The sequence below is a fragment of the Pinus tabuliformis genome, chromosome 6, assembly GCF_031772625.1.
Source record: "Pinus tabuliformis cultivar Carrire ecotype Pingquan chromosome 6, CPIR1, whole genome shotgun sequence".
Classification (NCBI taxonomy): domain Eukaryota; kingdom Viridiplantae; phylum Streptophyta; class Pinopsida; order Pinales; family Pinaceae; genus Pinus; species Pinus tabuliformis.
Genome location: NC_142292.1, coordinates 977652293 through 977673379, shown reverse-complemented (window position 1 = coordinate 977673379; position 21087 = coordinate 977652293). Strand labels below are relative to the sequence as shown.

General features: G+C 40.4%; 1 protein-coding gene across 8 annotated transcripts in view; it reads right to left on the bottom strand.

The window, feature by feature from the left end:
* Window positions 1-21087, bottom strand: part of LOC149262266 (protein LOW PSII ACCUMULATION 1, chloroplastic-like) — a 428465-nt gene that overhangs the window by 383130 nt on the left and 24248 nt on the right. For all 8 annotated transcript variants that reach the window (XM_089423821.1, XM_089423853.1, XM_089423857.1 and 5 more), the window contains exon 2: window positions 4009-4112. In XM_089423821.1, the coding sequence (XP_089279947.1) occupies window positions 4009-4112 (104 nt within the window). The remainder of the gene's footprint in view (window positions 1-4008; window positions 4113-21087) is intronic.

Sequence of the window (21087 nt, the reverse complement as noted above, 5' to 3'; positions counted from 1 at the left end):
ATCAATCGCTTAGCCTTCGCCATCTCCGCCTTGTACTTCTTGAGTGGATCTGCATCACCGAGTAATGCTACCACACTATCAACATACATCATGAGATCATGCTCATCTAGAAGGTATGAGATCCTAGCCTTCCAGATCACATAGTTGGATGCTCCATCCAACCTATCTTGATCTCTCAACCCATTAGTTGCCATCTCTGACAACAAAATGTCGAATTGCCTCCTCTCTTTTGCGCTGTAGTTGGGCTGGCCTACGCACTCCCTGCTAGAGTTAGTAGATCTGCTCCTCTCTACTGTTGCTCAGCAAATGAGAAATCGAATTCCCTGTCAAGGAATTCTTTGAGGAGAAAATTCCCTCAAATAGTGTTTCCTTCTCTCTTTTGACATTTTTCTGCCCCAGCAACTACTGTAGAAAACTACATCTCGCCAGAAAACTGCTCTGCGTTGAATTTGTTGCTGCGTTGCTCCCTCTGCCGCTGACAAATCTCGATTTGGAAATCTTATCTCTCTGTCAACTCACTTAGAAAGAGATTTTCCTTGAGAATCTTGCCCTCCTGGCTTGGACTGCACAATCCCTATAGGGATTTGATCTATTGCCTACGCAGCACTTCGATCTCCCTCCTCTTCAATGCTCAGCTCTTTCGGTCTGCTCTCTTGCTTCACCTGCCCTCTGATACGATGTGAAACTTCGAGAATCCCCTAATCACTACTGCAGCAAACTGATATTACTTCTCCTACTTGTTAATCCATGCAAGTTTTTTACTGTGCTCTACTGTAAATATTGAAGTAAATACAACTGCAACCTTGACAACTTTAAATAATATGCGGAAACAAGAAACTGAACAAGAATGAAATAACACGCACAAATGACACCGTTGTTTTTGGACCAATGTCCACGAAAAACCCAATGCGGGAAAATCGGTGCAGCAGCTGAGGGTTTGTATTATTAAGATTAATTTCTGAGTACAATTATTTGGATGCACAAACTGGAAATCCTATACAGAGATCTAACTGGGCAAAAAGGTAGTGAGATGATCTCACCCTGTCACTGGAAGATCCGGCACTGATTTGTGCTAGAGATGAGCCTTTGCGCTACCTCTGCGTAGTACTGCGTCACACCCACGCAGTCACTGCGTCACTCCTGCTAGAACTACGCTACACCTCCTCTCAATCCTCTACTGGTTGGAAACTTCAGCCCTATGGCCTCCCGATCTCATAGCACTAGATCCCGATTGTTCCTCAACAGAGTTTCGATCTCCCTCTGAAGCTCTGCGCTACCACAACGTAGCTCTACGTGGCCCTGTGTCAGCCTCTCTAGGCGTCTTTTTTCCCTCTTTGGCTTGTACTCTCCAGATCACGAAAACTTCCTCTGGAAACTATCCCTTCCCCTCACTGCAAGAAATCATTTCAATCACTTTTCTGGCAACTACTGAGCTTCTCTCTTGAGAAAATTGATCTCTGATCTCTCACTCGATGTGTCTTCCAAATGCCCATCAAACCTCTTCTTATAATCTTCTCGTTGAGTAACCAACAACCTAGATTAGGTTCTAATCAATGGCTCAGATCAGTTTGGCTTGATCCTCATCTTCTTCTAGAAGTTTAACCCTCAGTTTAATTAACACCCTTTAATTATTTTAATTTCCTCAGTTTAGACTTAGGCATCCATTAAAAATAATTAATTATTTTAATAAAACCTTCTCTGGGTGGAATTTCCCAAAACGATTTCTGGGTGTTCTGGAATACATGTGTCCTAGCCTCCTTGCAAATTTTGAGGCTTAGAGCACATCCAATGCTACCAGAAATCAACACAAAATCCCCTGGGCCTGCTGATAAAGCAAACCTGCACCTCTGAACTGTCTGCCTCCAACCCTGAAAGTCCATCCTAACCATGCCATGAGGAACACTAGAAAAAGGAACATCACACATATGTGCTCTCAAAGTTGGGCTAGATATCCTCTTCACTGTGTTGGAAACATGTCAAGCCATCTCTCAAGGGATCTCTATTGCACGTGTGATGAGCCACTTGAAATACACTCTCAAAATCAAGTCAGATCAACATAGTGGACCATAAAGACCATTAAAGTATCATAGTGGACCATATTCAATGTTAGAGACACAAAAATACTTCATACAAACCTTGCCTTCAAATGTCTTTCTAGCTCATGATTTGTAGGCAAGTTACCACACTTATGTTAGTGATGATTATGCAATTAGCCCTATTAGGTTCTTATAGCCCTAAGAGGAAAGACATTTCATAGGTAGACCCAACAATCCATAGATGCATATGATAAATGTGGTCATGGAAAAGGAAAGACTTCAAGGAAGATGGCCATAGCTATAGTACCCACTAATGGAGGTCCAACATCTTGAGCATAACGATGAGAAGAGGGAGCAATTGTGAAGGTTTGAGTTACCTCTTTTATCGGCCTGCTTTTTCCACCCCTCTAGTGTGTATTTTACTTTAATGATTTGTATTTCTTTCTTGCATAGCATAGGTGACCCAACTTGCTTTATGTTTTTCCAATAGCCCTTAAAGATGTAGCAGTTTATCGCTCATCAAAGTTGGGACATTCATAAGTTCCTTTATTTAGGTATAGCAAGGAATGCTTAGGAACTCGGTGATGGATAATGACAGGGGTAGATCTCATGGAAACATGAAAGATGGCAAGTATGGATTACCTTGGGCACTCTATATCAACTGGTGCCTCCTATTAGTGCCCCTCCTAACAATGGAAGAAAAGGGCCTCAAGGGAGGTCACACTTGACTAGGTGCAAAGGATAATCTCCTAGGTGAAGCGTGGGAACAAGGGTACAATCAAGAGCATTCAATCATCCAGCTTGACCTGTGATTCATATTAGTATGCCCCAAAACATTAAATGAAAGCACTTGATTACCGAAATGGTTAGTTTACCTTCTAATTGATGACCCACCTTCCTTCAAGTATGCCAGATGGGAGAGAGCACTCACAAGAGCATAGTGGAGAGCTCCGAAGTAAAGCTATCTATGGATCATCATAGGGCTGCTGGCTGGTTGGCTGACCAATGGCGAGAAATTTTCTCCTAGGGGTTACCCACTTTTGGTGGTAATAGGGATACCGCAATAATTGTCAAGTCAGCAATAATTTTGCTATTTTTGCAACACTAGTTGTATAACCACTTGGCTATCCATAGGACTAACTTTGGTATCCATAGTACATACTGTCAACAGAATTACAAAAAGAGTCCTGGACTAGGAAGTAATTCCTTCAATAGAAAATACTTTTAAGAGTTTGAAGTAAATGTTTATAAATTTTGACATGAATCCAAGTGCAGGATGATGTAACAACGAGAGAGATCAACCAAAAATCATCAAAATAAAATATGTTGGCTCTATCCCCTCTGTCATGGAGGGCAGGAAAAGAGTTACCCTGTCCTTTTTTTGTCACTGGTATATGGAAAAATTGGCTGTATTGGGAAAAAAGTGGAAGTGATATAGCAAGAAGACTGTAGAAGTTAGATCTTATGGTATTGTGTATGTAAATTATGTACCATTTTATTAAAATTGGAATACATAATATTGACAATATTATTGTATGATTTACAGTTTTACATCTCTCATAATAAAATTAAAAATGAGGTCGTGATTTATAGTTAATATTTTCTATCGAAAAGACAAATTGCAGGTCTAAATTTAATCCTTCATAATAACTCAGCAATCTCCAGGATGATTTACAAGCTTCATCAGCTTGGGTACTTCGGGAACAGGAAGCAACCCCTATGGCAAAGTTTTCTGTGTCATAAAATACTGCCATAAAAATTACTAGGGATTGCATGAATACAGATAACAAAAGATAAGATTATTTATCAATGTCCAACTATCAACAAATGAACACAAAAGTAGGTCAATATGACTAAACAGAGTACAGCCTAATACAAAATGGGAGTGCATATGCAGCAACTATAGAAATTGACAACATTTTACCTCTGCCAGTAATTAAAAACAGGATCAAACGGTAGTTAATATATCTACCTGTAGGCATGGCAACAGGCTTTATTGTATAAAGCAGCAGTGGCTTCCTCTGGATCTGGGCCTAGAGAAAGTGCCTTATCAAATTGAACAAGGGCATCTCTTACCTGTCATTTCCAACAACTTCACGCATATGAAAGCAGAAACTAACATGCAACCAGCATGCAATCATTTTATAAAATATTTTAAAATTTCTATTCACAATTGCTGCAGTTTCAGCAATAAACCATCTATAAATAGAAGTTAAGCCTTGGTCCAGTTGTTAATATAGGTTAAGTGTTGAATTATTCCCTCTATTTAAATGTAAATCAGGAAATGAATATACGTCCAATGCAATCATAGATGGCTAGGGTCTCGACTTTATTCGACTCAAGGGATTGGTTGGAATTCAAACGTTTTTCAAAAAAAATCACAAATACAAATAAAACCATGAGACTTCTCACATAAATAAAACATATGTGCTTAGAAAATCATGATGTGTTAGCAAGAAAAATATCCACGGGAACTTTTAGGCAGTGAATAGCTCACAACTTGGAATCATGGAAATAAGGTTTACGTTTAGAAAGTGTGCAAATGATAACCAAAGTTTCTAACACAATAGAAATGTTCTTTAAGCATACAAGACTAGAAAAAAAAGCAAATAGAATCTTAAAAATCAATTTTGCATGGTCCATAGCAGTGCTATCAGAGCCAACCAGTTCCAACTGAACCACCCAGTTTGGACCTGCTTTTGGGCAAAACTTGTCTGCAGTGATCTTTCAACCTGATTCTGGGATGGTTGGAACCCCAAACAGATCAGTTTGGACACAAACCAGCAAAACTGCTTGGTTCAGTTTAGACCCCAAACTGACCAGTTTGATCACAAACCAGTCCAACCAACCAGTTTAGTGACAACCTCAGGCTCAAACTGGCCAGTTCATTGACAAACAGTCAAACCCACTGGTTCAATGCCAGATTGAACTGCACACCTCCTAGCCGAAATAAATATCTTTGTAGTCAAATATATCTTATATTACAAGGAAAAATTTACAAGATAGCAAAAGGAAAGAAAGCAATATTCAAAAGGGTTATACAATTATATCTCATATTCTCTTCCTGAGAGCAACTGGGGCAGCAATATACTCAAAATAAGCGAAAGCACTTAACTCCTTGGTATTCTTAATCAAGAGGTTGCCTTCGAAAACAATTGCATACATACCTTTTCTCATCAACAGTGACAAAATTCGAACTGAACTAATCTCATCAAAGAAGACTTGCATCTTAAGTTCCTGACTATGAATAGTGTTGCAATCCAAAGGCAAATCCCAAATTCCCAACAAGTGAGAAAATACTGAAATCCAATGACCCTGAAATAGCACTGAATGTCAATCCTAGACCAACTGCTAGCATGATCTAGAAAAAGTGCCCTCCCATAAGATATATTTCAAGGTCGCTTAGTGGGAACACATGCCATCTATCAGCCCACATTGGAAAGACGGGCTTTAGAAGCAAACTCTAATAAAAAACTAACCATTTAAAATACTCGGAGCTTGTAGCTCAAACGAAGTAACCAAAAATTGTGCATTGGTGGATCCATCTAGCCTTAGGGTCAAAAGGCATCCATCTAGCATCTAAAACAGGAGATAAGGGGTGCTTCCAATGCAAAAGAGAGTAGAGTTTCTTTGAATCATATTGTTAAAGTTGTTTCCAATATCTCCATCTCCAATCTCTCCAAGAAGGCCTTGCATGTCAATATTTAGCTTATATCGGATTTCAGGAGAGAGAGAAAACACGAAATGGGGAAACGGGTACGAGTTTCCGAAACAGGCATGGGTACGAAACGTGACCCCCCCCCCCAATTTTGGAAGCGGGGAAACGTAATATATAAATATATATATATATATATATATATAGATAGATAGATATTAGAATTTAGAACATTTAAGAAATGTTATGCGCAATCATAAAGCATACATGATACATTATAATTTATTACATTTAAAGTTTAAACATTATGATTAAATTTACATCACATTTACTCATGAATGACCACATAATGAAAATAGCAATATCGGAATATCCAAAATCAACCTTTATTATATATCCAAATCTCAAAATCAGCCTTTATTATATATATGAGGCTGCAAGTACAATAAAGACTATGAGGCTTCAAGAACTATAAAGACAAAAGACCACTGCTCTCTTCCTCTTTTCTCCTTTGCTAAAATCGTCCATCTCCAAGAGAAACAACTTGCTCAATTGTGTGATGAGGGAATGAGGCGAGAGTCTTTTTATAACTTGAGAGAGCGAGAGTCTTTTTATAACTTGAGAGAGACATCTAGAAGCATCCACAAAATATTTTATTGGCCCAATAAAAAATTATGACTGAAAAAACAAAAAAAATAAAAGAAAAATCGCAATATGAAGTGGAAACTTTGTCGTACAACCTGAAACTCATTTCCGACCGTACTAGCCATGTTTCCCCAAGTCGGAAACTCGTTTCCAGGCCGTACTGTACGCGTTTCCCTGTTTCCATTTCGTTTCCTGGCTGAAACGGACCTGGGGGCAACGTTTCCTGCAACATGGGAGAAAACCCATTATGTCTCTAATAACCAGCTTATTGTATGAAAGAAGGGCCTTTTGGTGGAGCTAACTTCCTCTAATCCTCCCAACCCTAGATGTGAAGTCCAAAAGATCCCTCCAAAAGAAGACCCCTTTCTTGCTTAGTAATAAGCCTACAAGCTAGGACACTTAGCAATACATTACCCTTGATTCAACTAGCTCCAAATAGACCAGCACATCAAATCCCCTCCAACACGACTCCTAAAGAAGCTCCATCTAACCAAAGGAGTGACAAACCTGCAAGCCTCCCAAATGATTCAACAAGTGACAAAACCAAACACCTTAAAGTGGATGAGATAATATCACGTAAGCCCAAAGGATCCTCAAATCAAGAGAAGATGTTGAGTTAAATGAAACCAATGACACAAGAATTTATCAAGGGAAAAATTCTTCAAGACACCTAACTCTACAACCTTGCATCGCCCCATCAATAAGGCCAAGACCACCTTCATCTTCAGGCATAATGCAAACATCCCAAGGAACCATAAAAGATCCATGATTGCCACCACACTTGGACCAAAGAAAGGATTTATGAATATTGTCCAATTTCTTGAATTATGCCTTACTTGGAAGCTAGCAAGAGACCGCACGACGTAAATGTGTGAAAATTGGAGGATATTTTTATATAAGAAATATATAAAAAGGGAAAAAAAAAATCTATGAAAAGGGAAAATATATAAAATATACACTTCTCAGTATGAATTCCATCTACATCAGTAATGTACCATTTTGCTACACCCTTGAAAGAAACTTGTGAGTGAATTTGTGCGCCCAATCAAAGGTATGTACAAAAATTTCAAATCCTCATTCTTGTTTAGCATAAAAAATGATATCTTGTTTAGAATTACAATATCATAGTTTTTTATTTGCAAATATAGTTTCATCGTATTGAGGGGAAGTTAACATGCAATTATTTTCAGAAGGAATTCAAATGTGGGACATACATTGGGTAAAATGGCACAAGGAAGAAGGAACATTCAAGGGAATGTTAAACCCAACCCAAAAGTGTCAACTAACTTAAAATCTCAAATGCAAGTAGTTGTTAAATTCTATTCAATGGCTAAAGCCAAGCAAAAAGTGATTTGCGAAGAGATAAGGCAAAGTGGAGAGATCCCTAGGCATGATAGTGAAAGTGGAAACCCTAGTTTTGAAGCCTCCTTCACCTACCCTTGTAATGGTCCTGTTAACTTACCACCCAAATTAGCAGGTTTCACTAAGGTCCTTATCAAATGATAAGTTGGCATCGCACAAAACAAGTTTCCACTATCACCTCGACACGAACCCCCACTCTTTAGACTAATTCATACAAATCCAAAGGAGGATTTTCTACACTAAATACCTCACACAAGTTAGTAGACAATGCCTAATAATACCTTTTGGGTGATGGAATCTAGGAGTTAATTTTAGATATATTGTTGATCTGAAGGTAAACATTCACTATAGAAAATGCATACGAACAAGAAAACAACACTCTAATTATGGAAAAAATGCCTTGAAATAGCACAATAATTTAGTGTTGAGAGCCCTTACTAAGCCTGTAAGATGAAATCCTTGTCGTAGAGCTTGTATTGGCTGAAAACAAATAATTAGTTAGTTTTTCTATAACTTCAGACATCTAAAACTACAGAAATGTAGAAACTAGCAAGCTACACCCCTTTTTGGGCCACCTACAAGTGTATAAATGATTTATTAAGTTGGGATTAAGGGGTGGAAGTGTTAGGACAATGTATAAGCATCAATATCAGCAGTCCAACACTTAGAATGAATAAATTGAAAGATATGACAATATGGAAAATATTACTCAATGAGGTCAAAACCCACATTTTTATTTATGCAATAAATTAATTTCCAGCAAGCTCGAAATTGATTATTCATCTGTAATAATGTTGAATTAATGCCCATAAGTGAAAAATATGACAAAGGTTTATATGTATATACCTTTTAAGCTCAAACCCTTGAAGAAAAGTTTCACTTACAAGTTACAACTCAAATATGCTACTGTAAATGATAATGCATACTTGTAAAACCTTTGGACAGCCACACAAATTTGCTTCAGATTAGCTTTTCGAACACAAGGCGGGCAAGTTATACCTTTATGGGGCCCATTGGATAAGGTTCAAGCATAACCTATGTGACAAAACTAGCTGAAAAATGGAAATTAAGCTCAAGCTAGTGAAATATTTTTGTATTTTTATATTTTCTGAATTTTTGTTTTTTATATTTTATAAAACAAAACAAAAAAAATGTTTTGTATTTTTAAATAGGTAGAGGTAAAGTGAGACTTACTTTAGCCTTGCAAAATTACCTCTTCTAGTGCTAGATTACGATCGCAACCCCTTCCAAATCAGCCTTGTATTTTTGGACTAAGATGTGAGTTTGGAGTCAGAAAGAATAGTCACCCTCACTCTAGTCTAAGATGATGTATGGGTGCCCAAACCCAACTGGGAATGATTCCCTCTTAGAATATCATCAATGTGAAAATTGCTAAAATGGAAATCCTACTGTAGTGATTAATATGACTTCTTCTACTTATTACTTCAGAAATAAGTTATCTACTGTATTCTTACGGCAAACATCAAAACATATTCTATTGCAGCCTTCACAATTAAAACATTGTAAGTAAAATCCCGGTACATATACAAACACAATAACACAGTTATTTTTGGACAATTGTCCCTGGAAAAACCCAATGCGGGAAAACCGGTGCAACAAATTAGGGTTCTATTATTCTTCAACAAAAATCAACATGTACAAAATTTCACCTAGCAGTATAGAACTGAGAAATATTTACAAACGTCCCTGAACAAGTGTCTGACCCAAGAGAAAGGTTTCTTGACTCTCTGCGTATCTCTAGCTTGCCCAGCATCAATTTCTCTGGCTGGCCTGCGTAATGCCTGCATCACTCAGGCCAGCGCTGCCTCTCGCAACATCAATCTTCCCAGCATTGTTCCTTCTGATGCTCTATGTCCTTGTCCCTATCTTCCTGACTGATGTTGAACCCTCTTTGTCTCTCCTCCACCTACAACTCTCCCTCTGAATCGATTTTCTCTTACCGAACTTCGACCAATGAGAAAATCGATTTCTCTTGGGCAACTGAGTATCTGCTTGGTGCATTTTCCAAATGACCCTCAAGTCCCTTCTTATATCTTCCTGTTGAGCAATCAATGGCCTAGATTAAAACATAATCAAAGGCTCAAATCGTTTTGACTTGATCCATGGTTTTTTCTAGAAGTTTCACCCCTGATTAGATTAATACCCATTAATATTTTAATTTTCCTAAGTTTAGACTTAGGAACCCCATTAAAAATATTAATTATTTTAATAAAATCACTTCTTGGTGGAATTTCCCAAAACGCTTTCTGGGTTCTTTGGAATACCTATGCCCAAACCTCCCTGCAAAATTTGAGGCTTAGATCACATCCGATGCTACCCCAAATCAACACTCCCTCTTAGCGAGGAATATGCTCCAACAATATACTGCCTCTCTGCATACTCTGACTCTGAAGCATCATCTCTGCGCTGCTGATGCCTGACATGCTGTCCATCAACTACTGCGTTGTTGTTGCTACTGTACTGTTGCCTTTGACATTGCTACTGTCAATTCTACATCTGTACTGCAGCTCCCTCTGCATTCGTGTTGCTATTGGTCCTGCCACATAACACTGTGTTGATTTGTGAAGCATCGGATGTGCTCTAGCCATGAAAATTGGTGGAGATGCTAAAGCGCATGAGATCTCCAAGACCCAGAAATGGTTTGGGGAAATTCCAACTAAATAGAGAGATATTAAACTAATTAATATTTTTAATGGAGTTCCTAAGTCTAAACTTAGGAAAATTAAAATATTAATGGGTATTACTATAAAATTGGGTGAGAATGTTCTAAATGACATGGATCAAGTCAAATCTAATCTTAGCCATTGATTAGAGACTTAATCTCGGTCGTTGAAGACTCAACAGGAAAAGTATAAGAAGAGGCTTGAGGGTCAGTAGGAGATACACCAAAATTGATCAGTCAGTTCGATTTTCTAGAGCAGGGTTTGCTGAGAAAATCTAAACAAGTGATCTGAGTTGCAGCGAGGGGCAGTGAGTACATAGCAAAGAGGCAGAGATAGTGCCAGAGGGCCAATGCAGTGATTGAGGAGGCTACGCAGAGGCAGCAGGAGTCATGCAGAGGCAGCTAGAGACTGCGCAGAGGTTGAGGGGCCTGTGTGGGTGACGCAGAAGGCCAGAGCGCTGACACAAAGAGGAGGAAGGCTGACGCAAAGGGTTCCAGAGCTATGCAGAGGCTAGCAAGGCTAACGCGGAGCCTTGGAGAAGCGTCGGAAGGATTTTCGTGGGGCAGACTAGTGCTGAGAAGTTGAATATCTACTTTCGAGAAGAGGTAATACTACCTTGTAGAAATCTCTGTTGGGTGAGCCAGTTTGGCACCCTAGGAAAGCTATTTAATAATAAAAACATCAGAACTGTTGCACCGGTTTTCCCACATTGGATTTTCCGGGGACGATTGTCCAAAAATAACGGTGTCCCTTGTGTATTTGTCTATTATTTCAGTTGATGATCTGTATATGAGTTGAGACTACCTTTGTGTTTATTTTCAGTATTTATATGGATAAATAACTTGTTAAGGAATAAACAAGTAGGTGAAATAAACCAGATAATGCAGTAGGAATTTTTCACGTGTCAGACTCAAAAATTTCAACATGCTATCAGAGGGTTGCAGATCAGAGGAGGACTGAAGGCACCAGCATAATCAGAGGTATTTGCAACATTAGCATAATAAGCCCCTAAAAGTGACTTTAATGTGCAAAATAACTAACCTATTGGTGACAATCCCACCAAATAGATCATAAGTACAAAATAAGTCTTCCTAATGAGGCCGAAATGATAACATAATGGTGCAAAGGGTCGTTGGAAGGCCAAGATAAGTCCTCCATGTGCCATGATGAAGAGGAGGGATCCCAAAATGATGACCGAGGGGATGGCTCCTTAGTTTCCAAGCAAGAAAATTGTGGTGCTCCCAAGTGGCTGAGGGCACAATGAATGGTCTCATGGGTCTCCAACTGGATCAAACATGTCGATGCTCCATCAATAAGGGATAGAATGATTATACAATGTTAATTTTAGGCAACAATGGTATATTCTATGCTTTAGAGCAATTTTACTTCAATTTCTTTATTAGCCCAGTATCAATATTCAGATTAGCAATCACATCAACATGATAGTAAAATGCAGATAGAACAAAAACATAAATAGTAGAAGAAAAGCCAAGACAAGAGGACACAAGATGTGGCACCAACCAAGGACAAACCCCAATGTGGGGAAACCCTTGATCAAATCTTCTTTTAGTCTTCAATAGTTCAGCAAAGAAAGATAGTACAATTTACAAATTTGATAATTTATAACAACAGCAAAAGAGCCCTAACCAAAAAAGTCAACGCTGGTCAAAAGGGCAAATTTGACCCTTAGCAAATCGCCCAACTTCAATCAACTTCAGCCTCCAAACAGCAAGATAAAACAGTCAAATTCAGCCCAGTCAAAGTCTGGTCAAACAACCCACTTGCAGTCAGCCCTAGCTACAGTCAACATTGGTCAACCCTTGGTCAAACTGTCCAGAAATTCAGTCTCCTGAAATTTTGGCCTCCTGAAATTTCGGCTTCCTAAAATTTCGCTCTCCTGAAATTTCGGACGTGTGGAAAGAGAGAGGCCCAGAAATCCGTACCCAATCAATGAGAAAAGAGAGAAAAGTGTGAAGATGAGTGTGTCTAAATGAGGCTAAGTAACCTTTTATTTATATGCAACGTTGAGGATGAGTAGACGTGACAGTTGGGCTTCTGAGCCTACATAAGTCTATTGGCAGACCTTAACAATTTGACCATAATCAAAATAAATTCATAACTTCATTTGTGCATGTCAAAATCGGATGATCTTTAGATCAATCCTACACCTCTCAGAGAGAGGAATCCAAGAAAAATATCAGTTGTCATAAATAAGATAACCCATGTGAAGTTTGGCCCTAATTGCCAATTTTAACACTCCCTCTCAACTCAGGAGAACTCCATCTGCTAATCCATCTACCAATCGGTACTATCTCTGCCATCAATGCACTGCTCTGCTCTATTGAACTATGAACAAGAAGAAGTGATCGAGAATGTATCATACCATTCTCTACTGACCCGAAGTCAGTCCCAATCAAAGGAGAGTTTGTCATACCACTCTTACTGACCCGAAGTCAGTTCCAATCAAAAGAGAGTGTCTCATACCACTCTTGCTGACCCGAAGTGAGTTCCAATTAATCCCAGATCAATATCGGTCATCCTAGCATAGGGAGTACGGTAGTACACGATGCGTCCATCGGTAGTACTATGGTCCCTATCCTCATTTCCCTACTCATTGGCCAAATGAAAGGTATTTCCCATAAGTCCCAGACTACATGGGTAGGATGTCTCAGTAGGAGAAGGATGAACCACTCATCCTGCCTACATGTCACCACAGGGTATCACAGGCAAAGGTTGAACCACTCACCCTGTACACAGCAAACCACTAGGGAAAGGCTAAACCACTCACCCTATGGTTACTCATCGCTCCAAGAAGTACCCCAAGCCCCTCGAAGCTCCTAGAGCTCTATGTCCATATCATACAGGACCCTCATAAGAGGGTCTCTCCACGACTCCAAGTTGTTCTCAGAAGGCCAAGAACTTGACCTTCCCCAGAGGCTTTGTCAGAATATCGGCAACGTGCTCATCAGTCCTAATGTGATGGAGCCTTATTGCTCCTCGTTGTACCATATCCCGGATAAAGTGGTACCTGATATCTATATGCTTGGAGCGATCATGAAACACAGGATTCTCTGATAATCGGATCCCACTCTAGTTGTCGCAGAGGATCACGGTGGTATCCAGCACATGTCCAAATAGCTCACTGAAGAGCTTCCTCAACCAGACAGCTTCACAGGAGGCCATACTAGTAGCTATGTATTCGGCCTCAACGGTGCTCAAGGCAACCGATTTCTGCTTCCTGCTCATCCAAGATATTGAAGCAGAACCCAAAGAAAAACAACATTCAGAAGCCCTCTTGCGATCCACCACACTGCCAGCCCAATCAGCATCAAAATAACCATGCAGCCTCACATCTCTGGTAGTGTATCTCAATCCATAAGTGATTGCGCCCCGAAGATATCTCAGAAGATTATTTGCACCAATCCAATGTATATGATGAGGCTCAACCATATATTAGCTCAATGTGTTAACTGCAAAACATATGTCCGGACAGGATTTCACCAAGAACATCAGTGCTTCTATGAGTTGACGATTCTCAGAAACATTTCCCAATTCCAGTCTAGCAACACTACCACATAACTGCTTAAAGTTAAGTTCCATCGGAGTAGTCATAGGCTTGCAGTCCACCATCCCAAATATTTCCAATATCTTCACAACATATTTTCCTTGAGAGAGGAAAATTTCACCTAGCTTTTGCCAGACCTCCAACCCTAGGAAATAGTGCATCAGTCCTAGGTCCTTCATCTCAAATTCAAAAGCCAACTCCCTCTTACATTTGTGAATGAGAGGGTCTGCACCTGTCAGAAAGAGGTCGTCCACATAAAGTACCAGAATGAGAGGTTTATCATTTTCAACCTTAAAGTAAAGGTTCGGATCGGCTTCACTTCTAGTGAATCCCAGCTTCATCAGATAGCTATCGATCCTCTCATACCAAGCCTGAGGTGCTTGCTTCAATCCATAGAGAGCTTTCTTCAACCTGCATACATGAGATTCCCGATCATGAACCTCAAACCCCTCGGGTTGTTCCACATAGACTTCCTCTTTGATTGAACCATGCAAGAAAGCAGTCTTGACATCCATCTGATGTAGGTTCCATCCTTGCGAGGCAGCAAGGGCTATGATCGAGCGGATGGTGGTGTAGCAAGAAACAAGTGCAAAAATATCATCGTAATCTACACCTTCCTTTTGAGAAAAGCCGAGAGCAACAAAGTGAGCCTTGAACTTTTCTACACTTCCATCAGCTCCATGCTTGATTTTGTAGAGCCACTTAGAGGTGACAACCGATTTGTCCTGCGGTCTAGGGACCACATCCCAGACATCATTCTTCATAATTGACTCGTAGTCTTCATTCATGGTATCCTTCCATACTTGATGCTTCACGACTTCTTCGAATGATGAAGGCTCATTTTGAATGATAGTGCTCATGGCGGTTTTTGCATCTTCAACCCATAGGAACTTCGGAAGGCCTATATCATGAAGCATGGCACGAACTGCTTCTACAATAGAGCGATTCTTCCTTTCAGCCACACCATTCTCCTCTAGAGTGTATGGCATTGTAGTCTCCCTCTTAATGCCAGCGTCTCTACAATAATCTTGGAATTCATTGGATTTGTACTCGGTCCTATTATCATTCCTCAATATCTTGATTTTCTTCTCGAATTGGTTTTCGATCAACGCTTTGAAGTGTCGAAACCAGGTGAACACTTCATCCTTCTTCTTCAAGAAGTAGATCTAGGTCTTGCGAGAATAATCATCTGTAAAGGTTAGATAATATAAGTATCCTCCCAAACAGTTTACGGGCATCATACCAGATATGTCGGAGTGGATCAATTGCAATATATTTGTGGTCTTGCTATTACTTGAGGGGAATGGTCCCCTTGTAAGTTTTCCTTCGGCACATCCCGAACATACACCTTCATGGTCTACTTTGAACTTGGGTATACCTATCACCATTTGTCTCACATCGAGTTATAATGAAGATGGGCAAACCTCCAGTCCCATAGTTCAGATTGTAGAGATGTGTCACAAGACATGGCTCCCAATGGACTTCCTCCAACTTGATACAAAGTGTCAACCCTGAACCCAAGAGTAAAAGCATATTTAAAATTTCTTTTCCAAACACGTACCTTTTCATCGATGAATGCCACCTTGAATCCTTTGTCCTCCATGGCTGAAATGGACACCAGGTTCTTCTTAAGATCAGGTACATATAGTACTTCTTGCAAATGAATAGTGTTACCTTGATTCGATTGAAGGGTAACATTCCCTACAACCTTCACGGGATAGGTGGCATCGTCTCCAAGGATGATCTCCAAGTTTGTCTCCTTTTCTATCAGATTAGAGAGGGCTTCCTTGTATCCGGTGAAGTGCCTTGAGGCACCATTATCAATCAGCCAATTTCCCAAAGGGCTCGTAGGAGAGGTAGTGGAGAGGGCCGATATAAAATAGTACTCCTTTTGCTTAATGTTAACAACATTTGATTCTTCATACCTAGAGTTCCTTGCTTTCTCGGAGGGTTGACCATTTCCTTGATGTCCCGCATTCCTTTTTCCTTTGCCATTGAACCTGCCATTCCTTTGATTGTTGTCGTTGAAGTTGCCCCTGGAATGATTGTGATCATCATCATGTGATGTGTCCCTTCTATTTGGACACTCCCTTGCATAGTGGCCAAACTTATTGCAAACAAAGCACCTTCCCTTCCTTCCTCCCTTAGACCCAGGCTTTCCATGGAAATGACCTTTAAACCCTGCATTATTTCTCCTTTTGGCATGAGCGGAGAATGCAGTGGGGTTGCTTCTATTAGAAGGCATTTCTTGCTCCACCATTCTTATTTGTTCTTGAATGCATCTCGACATCAATTCTTCAAACCCTGGAATTCGATCATTGTTGAGGACGGTGGCTCTAAATACATACCACTCAAGTGGGAGTCCTCCAAGGGTGGTGAGAGTAAGTTCCCTGTTAGGAATGACTTCTCCAATCGAGAATAGATCATTTTTTATCTCAGTAATACTCAAGAAATAGGATTGAATATCCTCTTCCTTGCCCTTCTTAATATCCTTCAACTTATTCTTAAGAAATAGAATTTGATTACCTTTACTAACCTTGAACATGCCGACCAACCTGTCGTAGATCTCCTTGGAGGTGTTCAAATCGGAGATGTAGGCCACCAGATGCTTGTCAATGGAATCTCTGATAATCTTCTTTGCTTTGACTTCAGCCTTATTGTACTTGGTCTTCGCAGCAACCGATGCATTTGAAGGAGGCCCAGGGATTTTACCCTGCACATAGTCCACCACTTCTTTTTCTTCCAAGGTCAAATCAAGAGACATCTTCCATCCATGATAGTCAGATTTATCATGGAGCTTGTCTTCAGCCGGGAAGTAGGATGAGGAACCCATTGAACCTTTTGTCCTTGTCCAACTATCTTTGGTGATTGCCTTTTCACTCTTGCTTGGGCTTTGTCTTCACCTCAGCTCTAATACCACGTTAATTTTAGACAACAATGGTATGTTCTATGCTTTAGAGCAATTTTACATCAATTTCTTTATTAGCCCAGTATCAATATTCAAATTAGCAATCACATCAACATGATAGTAAAATGCAGATAGAACTAAAACATAAATAGTAGAAGACAAGCCAAGACAAGAGGACACAAGATGTGGCACCAGCTAGGGACAAACCCCAATGTGGGGAAACCCTTGATCAAATCATCTTTTAGTCTTCAATAGTTCAGTAGAGAGAGATTGTACAATTTACAAATCTGATAATTTATAACAGCAGCAAAAGAGCCCTAATAGAAAAGTCAACGCTGGTCAACAGGGCAGATTTGACCCTTACCAAATTGGTCAACTTCAATCAAATTCAGCCCAGTCAAAGTCTGGTCAAACAGCCCACTTGCGGTTAGCCCTAGTTGCAGTCAACGTTGGTCAACACTTGGTCAAACTGTCCAAAAATTCGGTCTCCGCAAATTTTGGCCCCTGAAATTTCACTCTCCTAAAATTTCGCTCTCCTGAAATTTCAAACGTGTGGAGAGAGAGAGGCCCAGAAATCCATACCCAATCAATGAGGAGAGAGAGAGAAGTGTGAAGATGAGTGTGTCCAAATGCGGCTAAGTCACCTTCTATTTATATGCAATGTTGAGGATGAATACGCGTGACTGTTGGGCTTCTGAGCCTACATAAGTTTGCTAGTCGGCCTTGACAATTTGACCATAATCAAAATAAATTCATAACTTCATTTGTACATGTCAAAATCAGATGATCTTTAGATCAATCCTACACCTCTCAGAGAGAGGAATCCAAGAAAAATATCAATTGTCATAAATAAGATGACCCATGTGGAGTTTGGCCCTAGTTGCCAATTTTAACATACAAGCCCTCCCATGTCTCTCTGGATGAGACAAAACCTCGTTTGGGCTCTGGATCAACTGCCAAGTGTCAAGCACAAGTGTGTGGTTGGTTGGGCAACATGGTCGAAGTGCATCATCTCTGTATGGTTGGGGCATGAACAAGTAATATGTAGTGCTGAAGAATCCCATGGTGTGGCAACCAATGCTCTGTTGTGAAGGAAGCCCATGGCTCTCAATGCTCACCCTACAAGTGCAATTATGACCCTCTGCTGGGCTTGAATCCCATATAGGGAGGCCAAGTCCAAGATGAAGACCCACCTGCAATCCTGTATAAGATCCAATGTGTCTCCTCGCCTTCTAGTACAACCAATCATTAGTGCAATTGAGTAAATAAGCTTGCAAATCAGGGGCATAGGTGGACACTTGAGAGTGGCATGCCCTTCCAAATGGGCTTTAGAGTGTACAGGTGTCACTAAGCTCAACAAGATAGGTTAATAAAGGACCCTACTATGTGGTTTCAGCCTCTAAGGGAGCAATAGGTCCATGGTACATCCATCAGTTGGCAAGTATCATGCGAAATAGTGGTGGAACGGAGGGGGCAACAGGGAAGGCTCCAAGCCACATGCCATGATACAAGAGTAGCTAGAAAGAGGGAAGCCCACACATTGGGTGTATAGATGTAGGAGGGAGAAATCATGGTACATGAGTTACCCCGGCCTTTCGTTTTCCACCCTTATTCATATTCCTTTTGCCTTTTATTAATTTTTCTTTCTCTTAACTGCTCGGGGCTCTAGGGGATGAGAGTATGATGTGTATGATAAAGCAATGAATACCCCCCTCAAGGTTGTGCAGTTTATCGCCCACCAGGGGTTGGGGAAACCATGGGTTCCTTAATGATGCAGGGGCTCACATAGGGGCCCTAGGAACCAAGGTGATGACCATAATAAGTGATAGAGTTCATGTTTGGTTTTTGCCCACACACTAAATTTTTATGTCCCAGCCATCTTTTGCATTTTATGGTACATTTCTTGTTGTAAGTGGCCAAATTGTGTTTTTTCTTTTTAGTTGGATCAACCTCTGAGGCATCGTTCCAAGCCTGACCTAAAGTGTGGACAAGGGGATGGGGAGGCTAACTCCTTATGGACCCAATGGACAAATGTGGATCCAAATGGGAGAAGTGTGAAAAGGGGTTATAATGAGCGGAAAGGTGTGATGTATATATGGTGTCAAGAAGCAAGACCACACAACCAAAATCAGGTTTCCCATGTAATGTCATTCCTAAATCTTGTAGCTAAAAAGGAGATCTAGCGAGACTAGGATACAAGATTAACCACCAAGTTGGGACAAGGGAACAAGAGTACAGACCAAGCCCATTCTTTCCGCCGAATCCCCCCACTAATCCATGTCTGAATGTGCCCAAGAAAAGAAAGCATAAACACCTAATTGCATAATGAAAAACCATACCTTTAGGGTTGGAAGGCCCACCTTCAAACATACGATCATAACAGATGAGCGAGGGCACATAATGTGTTGATTTGGGGTAGCATCGAATGTGCTCTAGCCACGAAAATTGGTGGAGAGGCTAAAGCACATGAGATATCCAATACCCAGAAATTGTTTGGGCAAAATCTAATCAGTTTGGGAGATATTAAAATAATTAATATTTTTAATGGAGTCGGAAAATAAAATATTAATGTGAATTAATATCAAACTAAATTAAAATGGTCCAAAAGTCATGGATCAAGCCAGATCTAATCTTAGCCATTGATTAGGGACTTAATCTCGGCCGTTGAATTGTCAATGAGAAAAGTATAAGAGGAGGCTTGAGGGTTATTTGGAGAACACACCAAGTTGATCAAGAATTCAATTTTCTGGAGCAAGGCTCGCTGAGGAAATCGAAGAAGTGATCGGAATTGCAGCTAAGGGGCAGTGAATACAGAAGCAGAGAGGCAGAGAGGGTATCGGGAGCATCAGCGCAAAAGCCGGAGAGAGCGGGACACAGAGCCAGCTAGAGGCCACGCGGAGGCAGCCAGAAGCCATGCAGAGGCAGCCAGGAGCTACGCAGTGCCTGAGGAGAGCCAGCATGAGTGACGCAGAGGCTCCAAAGGCTGACGCAGAGCCTCCAGAGGCTAACGCAGGGCTAGTTGGGCTGACGTTGGGCTAACGCTAGGCCAGAGAGGCTGATGCAATCCCTAGAGGCAGACGTCGGGAGATTTCGTGGGGAAAATTGGAGCTGAGAGCTGTGGGATTTTTCATCCAGTGTTTTTTGTCGGAATATCTGTCTCCGACTAAGAGGTATTACTGCCGAGGGCATTCTCTGTTGGGTGAGCCATTTTTGGCACCCAGATTGTATTCTGAAACTACTTAATAATAAAACCCTCAGATAGATGCACTAGTTTTCCCATATTGGGTTTTTCCGGGGACATTAATCCAAATATAACGGTGTCACCTATGTGCTTGTTTTTTTCCTTCAGTTGATATGTATGTGTTGAGCATGAACTTGTATTTATTTTCAGTATTTACATGGTAAATAACTTGTTAATTAACAGAACAAGTAGGAAGAAATAAATCAGAAAGTACATGAAGGATTTCTAACAGATAGACTTAGAAATTCCAACATAATGGTTGGCTCAGGTGGCAGAGAATGGTGGTACATTGAGCTCTCTAGTGGCTGCAAGGGGCTGCTAGCTACAGGCTTAAGACAAATCTAGGAGAAAAAATTTTCCTATAAGGGTCACCCACTGGTGGTGGGTAACATACTGCTCAGGGCTCAAGGGGATGAGAGCATGATGTGTAAGATTTAGCAGTGATTACCCCCTTAAAGTGGGGCAGCTCATCGTCCACTAAGGGTTGGGACATTCATGGGTTCCTTAATGATGCAAGGGGCACTCATAGGGGCCCTAGGAACCAAGGTGATGGCCATAGTAATTGTGGAAATTCACTTGAAATACAACAATTGGAATTAAATGTTCTAACTAATAAAATTATGCAATTTATTTTGTTACGGCAAAATAACGAATTAATCACACTACAATTTCTTCACAATAAAAAATGTTGCGGAAATAAACTGGAAACTGAGAAATATTATGCACATACACAATAAAAGTTTGACACAGTTATTTTTGGACAATTGTCCCCATAAAAACCCAATGCAAGAAAACCAGTTAAGCAAATGAGGGTTTTATTATTATGCAGCAAAATTATTTGAGTAAAAAACTGGATGCCCAACTAGCAATCCTCCAGCAAAATACGCTGCAAAAATTTTTGGAGGATCTCTCGACCTACGACAACTGAAATGACCCTCTTCTGACACTTTTGTTGGGGTTTCTAACTTACTCGCTCTTCCTATACAGCTTT